General features: G+C 41.9%; 1 protein-coding gene across 1 annotated transcript in view; it reads right to left on the bottom strand.

Annotated features, from left to right (window-relative positions):
- GABRB3 (gamma-aminobutyric acid type A receptor subunit beta3) overlaps nt 1–17725 on the bottom strand; it is a 77395-nt gene extending 59670 nt beyond the window's left edge. Inside the window, exon 1 of the mRNA XM_022598833.3 lies at nt 17508–17725. Coding sequence (XP_022454541.2) covers nt 17508–17713 — 206 coding nt within the window. The 5' untranslated portion in view covers nt 17714–17725. The remainder of the gene's footprint in view (nt 1–17507) is intronic.
- Between the last annotated feature and the right edge of the window lie 206 nt (nt 17726–17931).

Raw genomic sequence — 17931 nt, 5'->3', positions numbered from 1 at the left:
TTGATTTGTGTATATTGAAGAATCCTTGCATTCCTGGAATAAACCCCACTGGATCATGGTGGATGATCCTTTTAATGTGTTGTTGGATTCTGTTTACTACTATTTTGTTGAGGATTTTTGCATCTATGTTCATCGGTGATATTGGCCTGTAGTTTTCTTTCTTTGTGACATCTTTGGTTTTGGTATTAGGGTGATGGTGGCCTCGTAGAACGAGTTTGGGAGTGTTCCTCCCTCTGCTATATTTTGGAAGAGTTTTAGAAGGATAGGAGTTAGCTCTTCTCTAAATGTTTGATAGAATTCGCCTGTGAAGACATCTGGTCCTGGGCTTTTGTTTGTTGGAAGATTTTAAATCACAGTTTCAATTTCAATGCTTGTGATTGGTCTGTTCATATATTCTATTACTTCTTGGTTCAGTCTTGGCAGGTTTTGCATTTCTAAGAATTTGTCCATTTCTTCCAGGTTGTCCATTTTATTGGCATAGAGTTGCTTGTAGTAATCACTCATGATCTTTTGTATTTCTGCAGTGTCAGTTGTTACTTCTCCTTTTTCATTTCTAATTCTATTGATTTCAGTCTTCTCCCTTTTTTTCTTGATGAGTCTGGCTAATGGTTTATCAATTTTGTTTATCTTCTCAAAGAAGCAGCTTTTAGTTTTATTGATCTTTGCTATCGTTTCCTTCATTTCTTTTTCATTTATTTCTGATCTGATCTTTATGATTTCTTTCCTTCTGCTAACTTTGGGGTTTTTTTGTTCTTCTTTCTCTAATTGCTTTAGGTGCAAGGTTAGGTTGTTTATTTCAGATGTTTCCTGTTTCATAAGGTAGGATTGTATTGCTATAAACTTCCCACTTAGAACTGCTTTTGCTGCATCCCATAGGTTTTGGGTCGTCGTGTCTCCATTGTCATTTGTTTCTAGGTATTTTTTGATATCCTCTTTGATTTCTTCAGTGATCACTTCGTTATTAAGTAGTGTATTGTTTAGCCTCCATGTGTTTGTATTTTTTACAGATCGTTTCCTGTAATTTATATCTAGTCTCATAGCGTTGTGGTCGGAAAAGATACTTGATACAATTTCAATTTTCTTAAATTTACCAGGGCTTGATTTGTGACCCAAGATATGATCTATCCTGGAGAATGTTCCACGAGCACTTGAGAAAAATGTGTATTCTGTTGTTTTTGCATGGAATGTCCTGTAAATATCAATTAAGTCCATCTTGTTTAATGTATCCTTTAAAGCTGGTGTTTCCTTATTTATTTTCATTTTGGATGATCTGTCCATTGGTGAAAGTGGGGTGTTAAAGTCCCCTACTATGAATGTGTTACTGTCGATTTCCCCTTTTATGGCTGTTAGTATTTGCCGTATGTATTGAGGTGCTCCTATGTTGGGTGCATAAATATTTACAATGGTTATATCTTCTTCTTGGATCGATCCCTTGATCATTATGTAGTGTCCTCCTTTGTCTTTTGTAATAGTCTTTATTTTAAGGACTATTTTGCCTGATATGAGAATTGCTACTCCAGCTTTCTTTTGATTTCTTTTTGCATGGCATATCTTTTTCTTATCCCTTACTTTCAATCTGTATGTTTCCCTAGGTCTGAAGTGGGTCTCTTGTAGACAGCATATATATGGGTCTTGTTTTTGTATCCATTCAGCCAGTCTGTGTATTTTTTTTTTTTTTCCTGCAGTACGCAGGCCTCTCACTGTTGTGGCCTGTTCCATTGCAGAGCACAGGCTCCAGACATGCAGGCTTAGCGGCCATGGCTTATGGGCCCAGCCACTCAGCAGCATGTGGGATCTTCCCAGACTGGAGCACAAACCCATGTCCCCTGCATCGACAGGCGGACTGTCAACCACTGTGCTACTAGGGAAGCCCCTACTTTGTCTTCTGGTGGGAGCATTTAATCCATTTACATTTAAGGTAATTATCGATATGTATGTTCCTATTCCCATTTTCTTAATTGTTTTGGGTTTGTTATTGTAGGTCTTTTCCTTCTCTTGTGTTTCTTGCCTAGAGAAGTTCCTTTAGCATTTGTTGTAAAGCTGGTTTGGTGGTGCTGAACTCTCTCAGCTTTTGCTTGTATGTAAAGATTTTAATTTCTCCATCAAATCTGAATGAGATCCTTGCTGGGTAGAATAGTCTTGGTTGCAGGTTTTTCTCCTTCATCACTTTAAATATGTCTTGCCACTCCTTTCTGGCTTGCAGAGTTTCTGATGAAAGATCAGCTGTTAACCTTATGGGGATTCCCTTGTGTGTTATTTGTTGTTTTTCCCTTGCTGCTTTTAATATGTTTTCTTTGTATTTAGTTACTGATAGTTCGATTAATATGTGTTGGCGTGTTTCTTCTTGGATTTATCCTGTATGGGAATCTCTGTGCTTCCTGTTCCTGATTAACTATTTCCTTTCCCATATTAGGGAACTTTACAACTATAGTCTCTTCAAATACTTTCTCAGTCCCTTTCTTTTTCTCTTCTTCTTCTGGGATGCCTATAATTCGAATGTTGGTGCATTTAATGTTGTCTCAGAAGTCTCTGAGACTGTCCTCAGTTCTTTTCATTCTTTTTTCTTTATTCTGCTCTGCAGTAGTTATTTCCACTATTTTATCTTCTAAGTCACTTATCCGTTCCTCTGCCTCAGTTATTCTGCTATTGATCCCATCTAGAGTATTTTTAATTTCATTTATTGTGTTGTTCAATGTTGATTGTTTCATGTTTAGTTCTTCTAGGTCCTTGTTAAATGTTTCTTGCATTTTCTCTATTCTATTTCCAAGATTTTGGATCAGTTTATTATCATTAATCTGAATTCTTTTTCAGGTAGACTGCCTATTTTCTCTTCATTTGTTAGGTCTTGTGGGTTTTTACCTTGCTCGTTCATCTGCTGTGTGTTTTTCTGTCTTCTCATTTTGCTTATCTTACTGTGTTTGCGGTCTCCTTTTTGCAGGCTGCAGGGTCACAGTTCCCTTTGTTTTTGGTGTCTGTCCCAGTGGCTGAAGTTGGTTCAATGGGTTGTGTAGGCTTCCTGGTGGAGGGGACTAGTGCCTGCGTTCTGGTGGATAAGGCTGGATCTTGTCTTTCTGGTGGGCAGGTCCATGTCTGGTGGTGTGTTTTGGGGTGTCTGTGGCCTTATTATGATTTTAGCAGCCTCTCTGCTAATGGGTGGGGTTGTGTCTTGCTAGTTGTTTGGCATAGGGGGTCCAGCACTGTAGCTTGCTGGTCGTTGAGTGAAGCTGGGTCTTGGTGTTGAGATGGAGATCTCTGGGAGATTTTCACCATTTGATATTATGTGGAGCTGGAGGGTCTCTTGTGGACCAGTGTCCTGAAGTTGGCTCTCCCACCCCAGAGGCACAGCACTGACTCCTGGCTGGAGCACCAAGAGCCTTTCATCCACATGGCTCAGAAGAAAAGGGAGAAAAAGTTGAAAGAAAGAAAAAAAGAAAGAAAGAGGATAAAATAACATACAATAAAGTAAGATCAAATAAAATAAAGTTATTAAAGTAAAAAATAATTATTAAGAAAAAAATTTTTAAAAATAAAAATAAATGGGCCGACAGAATCCTAGGACAAATGGTGAAAGCAAAGCTATACAGACAAAACCTCACACAGAAGTATACATATACATACTCACAAAAAGAGGAAAAGGGGAAAAAAAAATAAATCTTGCTCTCAAAGTCCACCTCCTCAATTTGGGATGATTTGTTGTCATTCAGGTATGCCACAGACACAGAGTACATCAACTTGATTGTGGAGATTTAATCCGCTGCTCCTGAAGCTGCTGGGAGAAATTTCCCATTCTCTTCTTTGTTCGCACAGCTCCCAGGGTTCAGCTTTCGATTTGGCCCTGCCTCTGCATGTAAGTCGCCTGAGGCCACCTGTTCTTTGCTCAGGCAGGAGGGGGTTAAAGGAGCCGCTGATTCGGGGGCTCTGGCTCAATAAGGCCAGGGGGAAGGGGGGGTACGGATGCAGGGCAAGCCTGTGGCGGCAAAGGCTGGCGTGACGTTGCACCAGCCTGAGGCGCACCGTGCGTTCTCCCGGGGAAGTTGTCCCTGGATCATGGGACCCTGGCAGTGGCAGGCTGCACAGGCTCCCGGGAGGGGAGGTGGGTATAGTGACCTGTGCTCGCACACAGGCTACTTTGTGGCAGCAGTGGCTGCCTTAGCGTCTCATGCCCGTCTCTGGCGTCCACGCTGTTAGCCACGGTTTGCACCCATCTTTGGAGCTCCTTTAAGCACTGTTTTTTTTTTTGTTTGTTTTGTTTTTGTGGTATTGGGGCCTCTTACTGCTGTGTCCTCTCCCAACGCGGAGCACAGGCTCTGGATGCGCAGGCTCAACGGCCATGGCTCACGGGCCCAGCCGCTCCGTGGCATGTGGGATCCTCCCAGAATGGGGCACGAACCCGTGTCCCCTGCATCAGCAGGCAGACTCGCAACCACTGAGCCACCAGGGAAGCCCTCTAAGTGCTGCTTTTAATCCCCTCTCCCCACGCACCAGCAAACAGAGAGAGGAGAAAAAGTCTCTTGCCTCTTGGCAGGTCCAGACTTTTTCCCAGACTCCCTCCCGGCTAGCCGTGGTGCACTAACCCCTTCAGGCTGTGTTCTCGCCACCAGTCCTCTCCCTGCGATCTGACCGAAGTCTGAGCCTCAGCTCCCAACCCTCGCCTGTCCCAGTGGGTGAGCAGACAAGCATCTCAGGCTGGTGAGTGCTGGTCAGCACTGATCCTCTGTGTGGGAATCTCTCCGCTTTGCCCACCGCAACCCTGTTGCTGTGCTCTCCTCCGCGGCTCTGAAGCTTCCCCCCTCCACCACCCACAGTCTCCGCCTGTGAAGGGGCTTCCTAGTTTGTGGAAACCTTTCCTCCTTCACAGCTTCCTCACACTGGTGCAGGTCCCATCCCTATTCTTTTGCCTCTGTTTTTCCTTTTGCCCTACCCAGGTATGTGGGGACTTTCTTGCCTTTTGGGAGGTCTGAGGTCTTCTGCCAGCGTTCAGAGGGTGTTCTATAGGAGCAGTTCCACGTGTAGATGTATTTTTGATGTATCTGTGGGGAGGAAGGTGATCTCTGCGTCTTACTCTTCCGCCATCTTCCTCAACCCCTCTAAGGTAATTATTAATATGTATGTTCTTACTGCCATTTTTTAAATTGTTTTGGGTTTGTTTTTGTAGGTCTTTTTTCTTCCCTTCCTCTTTTTTCTCTTCACTTATGTTTCTTGCCTAGAGAATTTCCTTTAGTATTTGTCATAAAGCTGGTTTGGTGGTGCTGAATTCTCTTAGCTTTTGCTTGTCTGTAAAGCTTTTGATTTCTCCATTGAATCTTAATAAGATCCTTGCTGGGTAGCATATAGGTTTTTCCCTTTCATCACTTTAAATATATCCTGCCACTCCCTCCCGGTCTGCAGAGTTTCTGCTGAAAAATCAGCTGATAACCTTATGGGGATTCCCTTGTATGTTATTTGTTGATTTTCCCTTCTTGCTTTTTATATTTTTTCTTTGTATTTAATTTTTGTTAGCTTGACACATGACACATGTCTTGGTGTGTTCCTCCTTGGGTTTCTCCTGTATGGGATTATCTGCTCTTCCTGGACTTGCTTGACTATTTCCTTTCCCATGTTAAGGAAGTTTTCAACTATAATATCTTCAAATATTTTCTCAGACCATTTCTGTCTCTCTTCTTCTTCTGGGACCCCTATAATTCGAATGTTGTTGTGCCAGAGGTTGTCCCAGAGGTCTCTGAGACTGTCCTCATTTCTTTTCTTTTCTTTTTTTCTTTATTTTGTTCCATGGCAGAGATTTCCACCATTCTGTCTTCCAGGTCACTTATCTGTTCTTTTGCCTCCTTTATTCTGCTATTTATAACTTCCAGTGTATTTTTCATTTCAGTTATTGTATTGTTCATCTCTGTTTCTTCTTCAATTCTTCTAGATCTTTGTTAAACTTTTCTTGTATCTTCTCAATCTGTGCCTCCATTCTTTTTCTGAGTCTTGGATTATCTTTATTATAATTACTCTGAATTCTTTTTCAGATAGATTTCTTATCTCCTCTTAATTTAGTTGGTCTTCTAGGTTTTTATCTTGCTTCTTCATCTGTGAAATATTTCTTTGTCATCTCATTTTGTTAAAAATCTGTTGTGGTCTCTTTTCTGCAGGTTGCAGGATTGTAGCTCCTCTTGCTTCTGGTGTCTTCCCCCTGGCAGGTGAGGTTGGTCCACAGGCTTGTGCCATTATCCCCTTGATAGAGGGTTTGATTTGTGTTGTGATCACAGCCTGCCCTGGGTATTGAGCAGGGCTCCCCCTTTTCCCTGTGGTTGTCACTGACCTCTCAGGGGCAGAGTCTGCTCCCTAGCTGTTGGGGTAGATGCCCCCAGATCTGTTTCTTAGCTTTGATTCTGATCTGCAGTGTGAGGTAGGCAGGATTGGAGCACTCCCACTGGGAGAGAATCTACTGTGTGTTCCTCCTCTGGAGCTGTTCACCTGTGAATGTGCTCTGTTGTGTCCCCTTTTGCTCGTTATGTGGGCTCACAAAGTATACTGTTGCTGGCACTGCTCTTGATCCCACCTTAACTGTGGGTATGCCAGCAATTGGCCCTGGTGACTCTCAGGAATTGTTTTCACCTGGCCACCAGCACAGGCCCACTGAGGTCAGGTCCCAGGACTGCAGTAATCATGCACCTGGACCCTCTGTGGGAACAATGGAGGCAGCTCAGACTCTGCTCTGGCCCAACTGCCATGTGTACATGCCCAGAGAGCCCACAGCTGCTAAATCAGGACCCGTCTCAGCTGTAAGAGCATTTGTTGTCCTTTGGATGTTTTGCAGGCACTGAATTTAGGAAGATGTCAGTGGAAGAGTACGTCCACAGTTCACAGCCGAGAGGAGAGATTTCAGCTCTTCTTCATTAATTACACAGCCCCTGGGGCTCAGCTGTGGTTTTTGTCCCTCTTCTGGACAGATTTACTAGTGGGGAGAGCTATCTGCACCCTCACAGGACAGCGGGGTGGGTCCCTGCATCCACTGGCATAGTTCCTAGTAGTGAGAGGTTTCTGTGCACTCCCAGCACAACGGGGCAGGTCCTGGCACCCACTGATGGATTTCCTAGTTGTGGAAGCTATTCATGCCCTCCCAGGACAGTGTGGGCAGGTCCTGGGGCTTGCTGGCGGAATTCCTAGTGGCTAGACCTGTCTGCGCTCTTCCGGGTCAGCAGGGGCAGGTCCTGAGACTCACTGGCAGTATTCCTTAGTGGGAGAAGCTGTCTGTGCACATCCCGGTCAGCAGGGGTGGGTCCTGGGACCCGCTGGTGGAATTACTAGTGTCGGGAGCTGTAGGTGCCCTTCCAGGTCAGCAGTGGCAGGGCCTGGCATCTGCCTGCAGGCCTGGAAGAGTCAGCCAGTGCCCACCTCTGTAGCCCAAGATGGCAGCAGCAACTTGTGTCTGCCTCTGGAGCTCCTGTAGGTGGTTTCCTATTGCCTGGGAGTGCTCATAGGGAAAGAAGTTCTTATGGTGGGCCTTCCCTTCTTCTTGTGTGCCTCCCAACAATGGTTCCTTGCCTCTCTGGCAGCCCCAGCCTTCTTCCTAGTACACCCTCAGTTGCCGTGGCCCAACCTCTTCTGGCTGTTTCTGCACCTAACCCTGGTCCTCTCTCTGGGACTGAGCTTGGGAGTCTGAGCTTCAGCACTCAATGCCCAACCTCTGACAGAGGAGTATCTCAGGTTGGAGAGTGCAGAGTGGCAGTGCTCACCCTCTGTGCAGTTTACTCTCTGTTTTGCCTTTCACAAACCAGTTGCTGCTCTCCCCCTCTTAGGCTCTGAAACTCCCCCTTTCCAGTCTAATTTCCTCACTGGTTAGGAGCCTTCCCAAGGTGCAGCAACCTTTCCTCCTTCACAGCTCCCTCCCCAGGGTGCAGGCCCCATTCTGATTCCTTCTTTTTCTTTTTCCTTTTGTCTTACCTAGTTACATGGAGGTTTTTGTGTTACATGGAGGTTTTTGTGTCATTTTAGATGTCTGAGGTCTTCTGTTGGCCCTCAGTAGCTGTTCTGTGTGAATCGTTCCACTTGTAGATGTATTTGCAATGTTTCTGTGGAGGGAGGTGAATTCTGCTTCCTACTCGTTGGCCATTTTGATCCTGACTCTGCATGGCTGCTTTTTGAATGACCTAATTTTCCAAAGAGTCTCATCCTAGCTTCTCCTTTGGGCCTCAGATGGTCTATTGTATATTTCCACTCAGAATCTCTTGCCTTAGATATCTGTGGGTCTGTAGACATGTTGAAGTCTTTATGAGTAGTACCTGTCTCTTTTCCTGTCTGCTTTCTGAGTTATGCAAAATAGAGATGAGCATCTTGCTTCAGTCCTTCAGGTATTCTCCAGACAGTTTAGAACAAATGTATATAATGCTTCATAAATAAGGTCTGTTCTGCTTCCTCCAGTGCCAGAGAACTGGTAACTGAGCTGCCACTTGCTCAGGATCAAAACTGCCCCTGCACCAGGGAGGGGGTGGGGAAATGGCAGGGGAAAATGCCACAAAATTTTCCTACTGTTTCAAATTTAGATTTTTCTTTATTTGGCATTTGGTTGGTTGCTATAAGCCTTGGAATATTTTCTAGAGCTCCTACAAAGTGGTTCAGACAACTTCTGCTTGTTTTTTGATGTTTCTGCGGAGAAATAAGAGCTTGGAGCTTCTCAGTCTGCCATTTTGCTGACATCACTCCCCAATAGAGAGCTTTAAAAGCAAGAGGAGGATGTTTATAAAGATAAGGCAGAAATTAATGAACAGAATTATGATATAAAATTAAAGCCTAGCTCTTTAAAAAATATATATACAATAGATAAGTATTTCTTGATGCTACTGAACAGAATTATAAATGAAGAAGGGAATGTAACAATGCATTCTAGAAGGCAATGCATACATGCATGCTAATGAATTAGAATGTCTAGATAAAAAGGATGTTTTAAAGAAAAACATGAATTTTCAAGATTGATATAAGAAGAAAATCTAGAGAGACCTGCAAGTATAGCAAAAATTAAAGCCATGTGTGCCAGAGTGGAAAATGTCATTCAAGAGCCTATTCAAAGTCCCATGCATCTATAAAAAACATTTTATGTATAGTACAGTTGACCCTTGAACAATATGGGTTTGAAACATACAGGTCCACTTACATGTGGATTTTTTTCAATAAATACATACTATAGTACTGCACGATCCACAGTTGGTTAAATTCACAGATGCTGAACCAAGGATACGGAGGGACGACTGTAAAGGTATATGTGGATTTTTGACTTGTGGAAGGTCAGTGCCCCTAACCCCCCACACTGTTCAAGGGTCAACTGTATATGTCTATAGGTAAATTTTTAAAATACTTACAGGAATATCAACTCATTCTAGAAACAGATATTTACCATATGATATAATCTATTACAGAATATACAAAAACACAAAAAAGATCAAGAGAAATCTTCTTGATTCATATTATGTCAAAACACAAAGAGATTTAAAGATAGATATAATCTATTAATATATTTAATAGAATCTATATGATATATACCACAATTGTGTAAAAGGGCCCTACATTACCACCTCACCATTGGATAATTTACTAGTGAATTTCATTGAATTGGTTCATGGTTCTTGGAATCTTCAGCCAAGTTGTGAACGTTAATTCAAGTCAGAGTAATGAGAGAGAGGGAACTAACTTCAGGATAGAGTTCTTAATAGAGTTTCTAGCCATCACTAAGGGAGATTAACATCTTTCAGCTGGGTCTCTAGGAAGACTGGTGGATGCTTCACACCTGGTGTACAGGTGGCGGCATAGTGGAGACTGAATAGGACTTGGATGTTAGACTAGGAATGCAGGCAGATTTCCTGTGGATCACACACAGGCTCCATGGGAAAATGGAGGACCTGCAGATTTCTTGGATCCTCTATACTAGGGCTGCATGGATGGGTGGAGAGATGGGATGTGTCCATGAAGGACGGAGTCCTAGAGCTAAGGAAATTGCTCCAAGGGACTCCATGGAGAAACATATCCTACTCTCCCACTCTTCCCACCCCCAGTGCTGGTCAAGGGGCCACCTGGAGACAGCTGCCTGATGGTGGAAGCTCTGAGAAGAGCTAATTCTGCATGTCTTTGAGGTCCAGAGAGCATGAAGCCACCAGGAAATGGTACAGTTCAAGTAACACCTTTCTTACTTATTTTCCCTCCACCCCCTAAAATAAACCTTCAAAACCAGAGGAGGTCATATGTAGGCCATCAAGATGGATTGGGGGGGGACAAAGGAGAAGCAGAAGCACCGAAGTTGAGAAGTCAACTACACTTCCTCTGCCATGATAAGCTTCCAGCCTGAAATAGGGCTGGCCTGTGGAAGGGAAAATATTAATTCTGTATCTGCATTTAATATTAGACATTGAACTGAGAATTCCTGTGTAATATAAAAATGGAAAAAGACTACTATTAAAACACTGGCAGAAAATGATGCAATCTGCCCAAATTTTTACCCAAGGCAAAGAAATTTCATACCTCACTTAATAGTGTTTAGGGGGATAGTGGGGGACAAATAAGATTGCACTGACTAGATCACAAGGTATGTTGATTACCAATAAACTGGTTGTCGACAGATTTTTAAAAGAACAATTATAAATTAACCATGAGCAAAACAAACTTAATAATTTCTTAAGAGTATTGCCCACCATGATAAAATAGGATTTATCTCAGGAATTCAAGGATAGATTACAGTAGGAAATTAATACATCATAGTTACAGGTTAAAAAAGGAAAACGAATGTATAAAGAGAGGTTGAATCAACAAAATCTATTTCTATTTCTGATATGTAAAAAAAGCCATCTAGGGTCAGTCATCTGATTTATAATTATTTCCTGAATATAAAGTCCATAAATTGGTGATATCTGTTATTCAACTCATGACACAGTTCCCAGAAAATGAGAGTATGTATGTATGTATATACTTAAAGGAAGTAAAAGAATGAGTCAGAACTACATTAAACTAAGAGTGCAAATCATCCTTCATGGTGGGGCACAAGAAGCACTCTTACTATAATGAAGAACTAGGGGATGCTGTACACTGTTATCCCTACTGTTTTTCATTTCCTGTAAGTTGAAACCATTGCAATAAAACAGAAAAAGAAATATGAATAAAACCAATAAAAATGGAGATTAAAAAATCATTATAAGCAATACAATTGTAAGACTAAAATCCTCAAGAGTATTAACTAAATTATTAGACATAGTAAGAGAATAGCCTGGCTGGATATGATAGTGGACAAATTCATAAGCAAAGACAGCCATAAACAAATAGATCAATAGCTTCCCCACGTATCAATGAGAGCTAGAAAGATAATGTAAAAATATCCCATTCCTAATGGTACCACACTTATAAAAGACAGGAATAACCCTATCAAGAAATGAGCAGTTGTCTATGAAGAAAATGACAAAACTTTACTAAAAGCCATGACTGAAGGCATGCATGAATGCAGATGTGTCACGGTTATGTAGGAAAGACTGAATATCATATAGCATTTGTTCTTCTCTTAAGTCATATTTTTGAGCAAAACTCCAACCAACATCTTACATTATATTTTTAGGAATTTGATAAAACAAATGTTTCTAAAGCTCATATGGAAGAATAAACTTATGTACTGGAATAAACAGCTAACCATCTGACAAGAAAAGCACTGGACAGCTACCTTACATTGTACACCAAGATAAATTCTGATGGATTAAGAATCTAAATAGAAAATAAAGCACTATAGAAATAAGAATTGGAATTTAAACTTAATCCTGATACAATATTTTTTCCTTGTTTTCTACCCAGCACTACTCTAGATTTGGGGGAGGTAATAATAAACAAGAAACAGGTTCTTTTCTCAGAGAATTTATATTCTGATGGTGGCCTCCCCACCATCATGGATGGGAACAGAGTCAGTAAATTAAGAAATGCAATAAAATGACAAGATCATGTCAGATCTGGATAAGTGCTATGACAAAAATAAAACAAGAAGGTATAATAAAAAGGGAATAGGTGATCAGAGCAGGACCAGGTGAACTGTCTTCAATTACCTAATTACACTGTGATGCTAAAAACATGAATATCTAGAAACAAAGTATTGCATCCAGCAAAGAGCATGTGCAAAGGCTCTAAAACAGAAAAATCCTTGACTATTTCTGAAGAGCAGAAGTAAGGTATGCATACCAGAACCATGGTGAGAGAGGAGAACAGTGGTAAACCGAGAGGGGTTAGAATTTCAGGAGCCAAATCCTCAAGTAGAGAGAGGATACCAAGGAGAAGCTGACTCTTGAAATGCTCAGGGACCCACTTTCCACTTTGAGAGAAAAGGCAAAGTATGAGTAGCAGGTATGTGGAATGGTCTCTTTGTAAATAGCAAAATGAAGAAGTTACTGTGTTTTCAATTAAAGTTTAAGGTAATATCATCAAATGACAGTGAAGAGAGATGCCTGAAGTGAAGGTGTGAAAGAGCTCTTAAAAGTATGGGAAGAATGAATGTGACTGGGGAGAATAGAGGATTTTGTGAGCCTTAATTTAAAGTGAGACAGGTGATTTTCTCCAGCCTCAAGGGATGAAGTAAATAGGTTATTTACAGTAGCTTAAAAAATGATGAAACCCAAAGCCAGGTTTCACAACCCTGAAGCTAATATGTAATATATTGCTGTGGGAGTAAACATTGGCATAATCCTTTTGGAAAGCAACTTATCAATATGTTTTTTACTTACATAAAAGTAATTGGGAGGCAGTGACAAAACAAGAGTTTGGGAGTTAAACACACCTGCACTCAAATCATGTGGGCCTTATTAATTCTGTGAGCTTACATCTTTTCTGGGGGAAAAAGGTGTTTGGCCAGAACCAACTTAAAAATACAGTTTTGGAAAAAGATGGCAGCCAGACCAATTAGATGACTTAATTTGAATCTTCTGAATGAAGTTCTAGGTTCATTTTAATATTGCATCAACCGTTTAAGTATGGGAATGGCAACTTTAACAATTTCAAGCCATTTTTGACAGCAAGTGGGAATTTTACAAGATATTTTCCAACAAATTTTGCAGTAAGCTTCTCAGTCACGTTGTTTTGATGAAGATGACTCAACCTCAGACATCCAAGTTCTTTATGGAGCAAATCAAATACTATTTTGTGAACCCATTACCAATTCCTAGCCTCAGAAAAAAGGTCTGAAGACACAAAATTCATGGCCTGAAGATCACATTACAAAGTATCCTTAGTGGTGCAGGTAAGATATTCAATGATATCAGGTGATTGGCTGACTTGAAAAAGAAAGATGGGAAGACAGAATAGGGACAGACAGCAGAAAATTTCAGCCTGGCACCAAAGGAAACAGAAAAGCTGTCATGGGAACAGGACCAAGACTTGTGAGCCTCTTAGGCAGCCAAGATCTCCCTAGTTTCTGAAAAGATTTGGCTGCCCAAAGGAAATTTTCAAAGAGCCCAAGTTTTATTTCAAGATGGTATATATGCCCTATCAAGAGCATTTTCTTACACCACACAGTGACTTGGACCTGTACAAGAAGCTTGGTTCACTGTCTCATTCAGCCGAGCCCAAGCAGGTAACATCAAGCTAGTGTTAGCCCAAGTTTCATACTCAGGGGCTGTACGAATCATTGAAAAAAGAGTTCATGATTTAAAACTACCTTTTATCACTACGTGAACATGATCCCTCTCCAGCATCTTTGTGAGCAGCCATCAACCACTTCTGCAGAGTCATCAGAGTAATGGACTAATGATTTCCCAGAATAAGTCTGAGATGATGTACAAACCTGCATCATGGAGAGCTCATCCCCAGCCAGAGATCCTCATCTACTCTTGATAAAGGAAAAGCCACCATTGATCCTGTACTGAGATGGCTGGACATGCCTGGACAAAGGAGCCCAGAAGAGCTAAATGGTGACTGACCTACCAGTGTGGATGACTGCAGGTTACTTGGGGTGAAGGCCAATCCTAGTCTCCAGTGGTGAGAAGAATTCGATCATAAGGTCCCAAGGACACAGCCAGGTCAACTAGCATCTTAAGGATACAGCCAGTAGGAAAGTAATCTCTGTTGGGTTTAGCCATCATGAGCAATACCTTACAAGCAGGAGACTGACAACGACCCCAGTGCTCCATGAATGTCCTTGGGGAGCTTAACACACTCAAGCTCTCAGCTACACCAGACCCCCTCCAGGTCCAGGCCCTGGTACCTATTTACCAAAAGGATACAATGTATCACTGAGGTTACTAACACTGGCCATCCTTGTCTTGCCCTATCACCAACATGATCCAGCAAGTACAACAGTAAAACAAGAGCAGAGGGAAGGTAGGGTTTGGGGCCAAGGGGAGGGTGGAGAGTGGCACTCATACTTTGTTATCAAAAAACACAATACATATAGTGTGCATGTGTGTATCTTGTGGAATATATATAAATCGTACTTCAGTTCACACAGAATGACACAGAATATGTATTTATATGAATTTAATAAAATTACCAGTATTTTGAAGCACTAATGTGCTTTTTGTCCAAAAATTCAAATTACTTCAAATTCAAATTAATCTCTATAGCTATGTGTTTTTCTTTTTCAAATCTGAAGGCAGAAATTTCTAGAATAGCCAATTTCAAAAGGAATTCAGATGGCACAGTGTAGCTGATAAGCACGTGTGGAATATGGTCTGTTATTTAGATTTCCTTTCTGACAGCTTGTCCAGGTCCAGATGGAAGAATTGTTTAAAAAATATGAGGTTCTTGGGACTTCCCTGGTGGTCCAGTGGTATAGAATCCGCCTTCCAATGCAGAGGACATGGGTACGATCCCTGGTCAGGGAACTAAGATCCCACACACTGTGGGGCAATTAAGCTCGCATACTACAACTACTGAACCTGAGTGCCTCAACTCGAGAACCCGCATGCCACAAACTACAGAGCCCATGCGCTCTGGAGGCTGCACACCACAACTACAGAGCCCACATGCCCTGGAGCTCTCATGCCACAACTAGAGAGTGAAAACCCGCACACCACAACTAGACAGAAGCTCGTGCGCAGTGCAAGATCCTGCATGCCACAACTAAGACCCCATGCAGCCAAAAAAAAAAGAAAAAAAATAAGGTTCTAAATAAAGATCTAAGGGGTATATTGAGACTACATTTGGATAAAAACAGCTACTGATTTAGAAATTCACTTACTGATTTAGAGGTTGAGATGTATAATGAATGTAAATTTCATTAGAGAGATTCTTTTTTTAGATTATTGTACAAAGTTTATTATTAAAAGTATCCCATAGCTTATTATTACATTATTATTTAACTTTTTTTTTGGCGGTACGCAGGCCTCTCACTGTTGTGGCCTCTCCCATTGCAGAACACAGGCTCCGGATGCGCAGGCTCAGGACCATGGCTCATGGGCCCAGCCGCTCCGCGGCATGTGGGATCCTCCCGGACCGGGACATGAACCTGTGTCCCCTGCGTGGGCAGGCGGACTCTCAACCACTGCGCCACCAGGGAAGCCCCTTATTTAACTTTTATATTAAGATTTACAGTCAGAGTATTAGCTAAGTTATAAAGATACAGTTTTAATCTCTTGGTTTCTCTTATTCTTGCCTGTTTTATGGTATGAAATCCAACACTTTCAAGTGGAGTTTGGAAATTTATTTCAGTTCTTTCATTCATATTGTATCACTTTGTCTGCTATGGTCCAAATGTTTAAGTCCTTCCCCAAATTCATATTTGAATATTTGAACCCAAATGTGGTGGTATTGGGAGGTGAGGGCTTAGCTCATGAGGGTGGAACCCCATGAATGGGATTAATTAGTGTTCTAGTAAAAGAGACACCACACAGCTTCCACCACGTGAAGACACAGTGAGAAGGTACCTGCCATGAATGAGGGCGCAGACCCTCCCTGGACAGTAAGTCTGCCGGCACCTTGCTCTTGGACTCCCAGCTTCCAGAGTGTGAGAAATAAGTGTCTGCTGTGGGTTTTTGCTACAGTGGCCCAAGTGGACTCAGATGCTATCCTAACAGAATGAAAGCTCTTTGTCTTAGACAAACTAACATACTTTAACTCTGGTGAGAAAATAAATAATGCAAAGATAAAAAGGGAAAGAACCCAAATAGCAAGTTTTGTTTAAAAAGCCAAGAAGGCCTAGCCTAGTTTTTACTGGTATTTGCTTCCTTTTGCTTCGCCCCCACTATGCACATGCACACACACAAACATACACACATTTCTATTCACTTTTTTGGGGGTGGGTAGGTAAATGAAGGACATGACTCCTCATTTTATGCTCACATGGTCTCTGGATAATCTTTTGAACAACCGATTTTTGTACTTCTCAGAACTCCAGAACTTTTCAACCACATCTCTCACTTCCAGGCAAAAATACAAAATGCTGAAAACATCCCAAGGAAACATCATCTAGATGTTTTTTGGAGTAACACCATGGCTTAGTTGACACGTGCCACTTTTTTTCTCTTACAGTTCAAAAAGTCTGATTTTTGCTAAAATTCCAACTCTCATTCTATATGCTGCTGTTTTGAGGAAGTCACTTAACATTTTCTACTTAAGGCAATGTTAAATAATTCCCTTTACTCTCCCTGAAGCACTAAAAGTCACAGTGGTGTGTATCTAAGCTTACATTGTTATGATTACTCTTTAGAACTGTTGGAGTCTCAGTTAAAGATTCACAACATTTTGAGATAAACCTTTTCTCCAAGATATCCACCTGTGCCCCACTCCAGATTGTGAGCCCCTCCTGGAAGGCCTCTGGGCACTCTCAGCCCAGGAGATCAAGAAAGACACAGACATACTTACTCTAAAACAAAACAAAACAAAAACCAGTGCTAAATCAACACAAGAGACAAAGATTGCTAAGGCTGCTGTTCAGTGAAAGTCAAAATCACTAACCACCAGCAGTGGTGGAGCATCACGGGAAGGCCTAGTGGTTTCCAGTGTAACCAGGGAAGCCCAGGACCTCCTTAGGGTTCCAGACAGCAGTCTGGTTTCCCAATTCATGTGCCTTCATTATGAGACCTGGTGAGAGACGATTCTCACCAGGAAGCCTCACATTTACTCATTCCCATAAATATTGGTGGCACCACCTCATAAAGCTCCATGGAGACTATACTGTATGTCAGCATAATTAGACATTTTTTCAACTCTGCAAATGGCTTTGGGAAACTTCACTGAAAGCCTCTTAAGTACCAGGGTGATATTAATTACAGACCTTTGTGACTATGATATGGGAAATCCACCCCAAGAGAATCTGTGTTCTTAGATACGGCAACCCAATTATATCAACTCAATCCGAGGAGTTTGTTTTTCACTTGTTTGATGTCTATTTATAGTAACAGTAATGCCCCAAATCTTAGATTTATAAGGTTTTTTTTCTGCAGAGCTCCAAGTGTTTCATGGGTGTCTCTTAACTTAATCTGAGGACATGGCCTCACTTACTGTAATCACCTCCAGTGAAAACTCAAGGCCAGCGCACCATGCAACCACGAGCCCAGCCCACAGGGCAGACAGACCTGAGCCCGTAGAGCACCGTCCCGTCGGGGTGGAGGCGGATCATGCGGTTCTTCACTGTCACTCCATGCACAAATGACTTTTTGTCATTTAAGAAATATGTGTCAGGCACCCAGAGCTGGTCAGCCACTCGATTGTCCAGCGTGAGGTTGAGAGGGATCCCAGAATAGGCGAGCCTTTTATCTCTCCAGTATTGTTGAAAATACATGGTCAAGGTGTAATCCTGGGGAATAAAAAAGAAAAGAAAAAAATGAGTTTGTGCTCAGCCAGAGGCCTGTTTCCTCCACAACTGGCCCAATTCAGGTTGGAATCCAGGAGAAATGGATGTTATTTTCAGATAGAGTTAGGAAGCAGTGGCTGCTTTCTTGTAAACACAAATACCAGTTTTAATAGGTGTACATCATGTCTATAAGTTCTCTGTTTTAT

This window comes from Delphinapterus leucas, chromosome 2 (assembly GCF_059928025.1).
Source record: "Delphinapterus leucas isolate spDelLeu-1000000601 "Yukka" chromosome 2, BTC_Dleu_Yukka2, whole genome shotgun sequence".
Lineage (NCBI taxonomy): Eukaryota > Metazoa > Chordata > Mammalia > Artiodactyla > Monodontidae > Delphinapterus > Delphinapterus leucas.
Note: the sequence above shows the minus strand (reverse complement) of the source record. Positions and strands in the feature narration are given on the sequence as shown.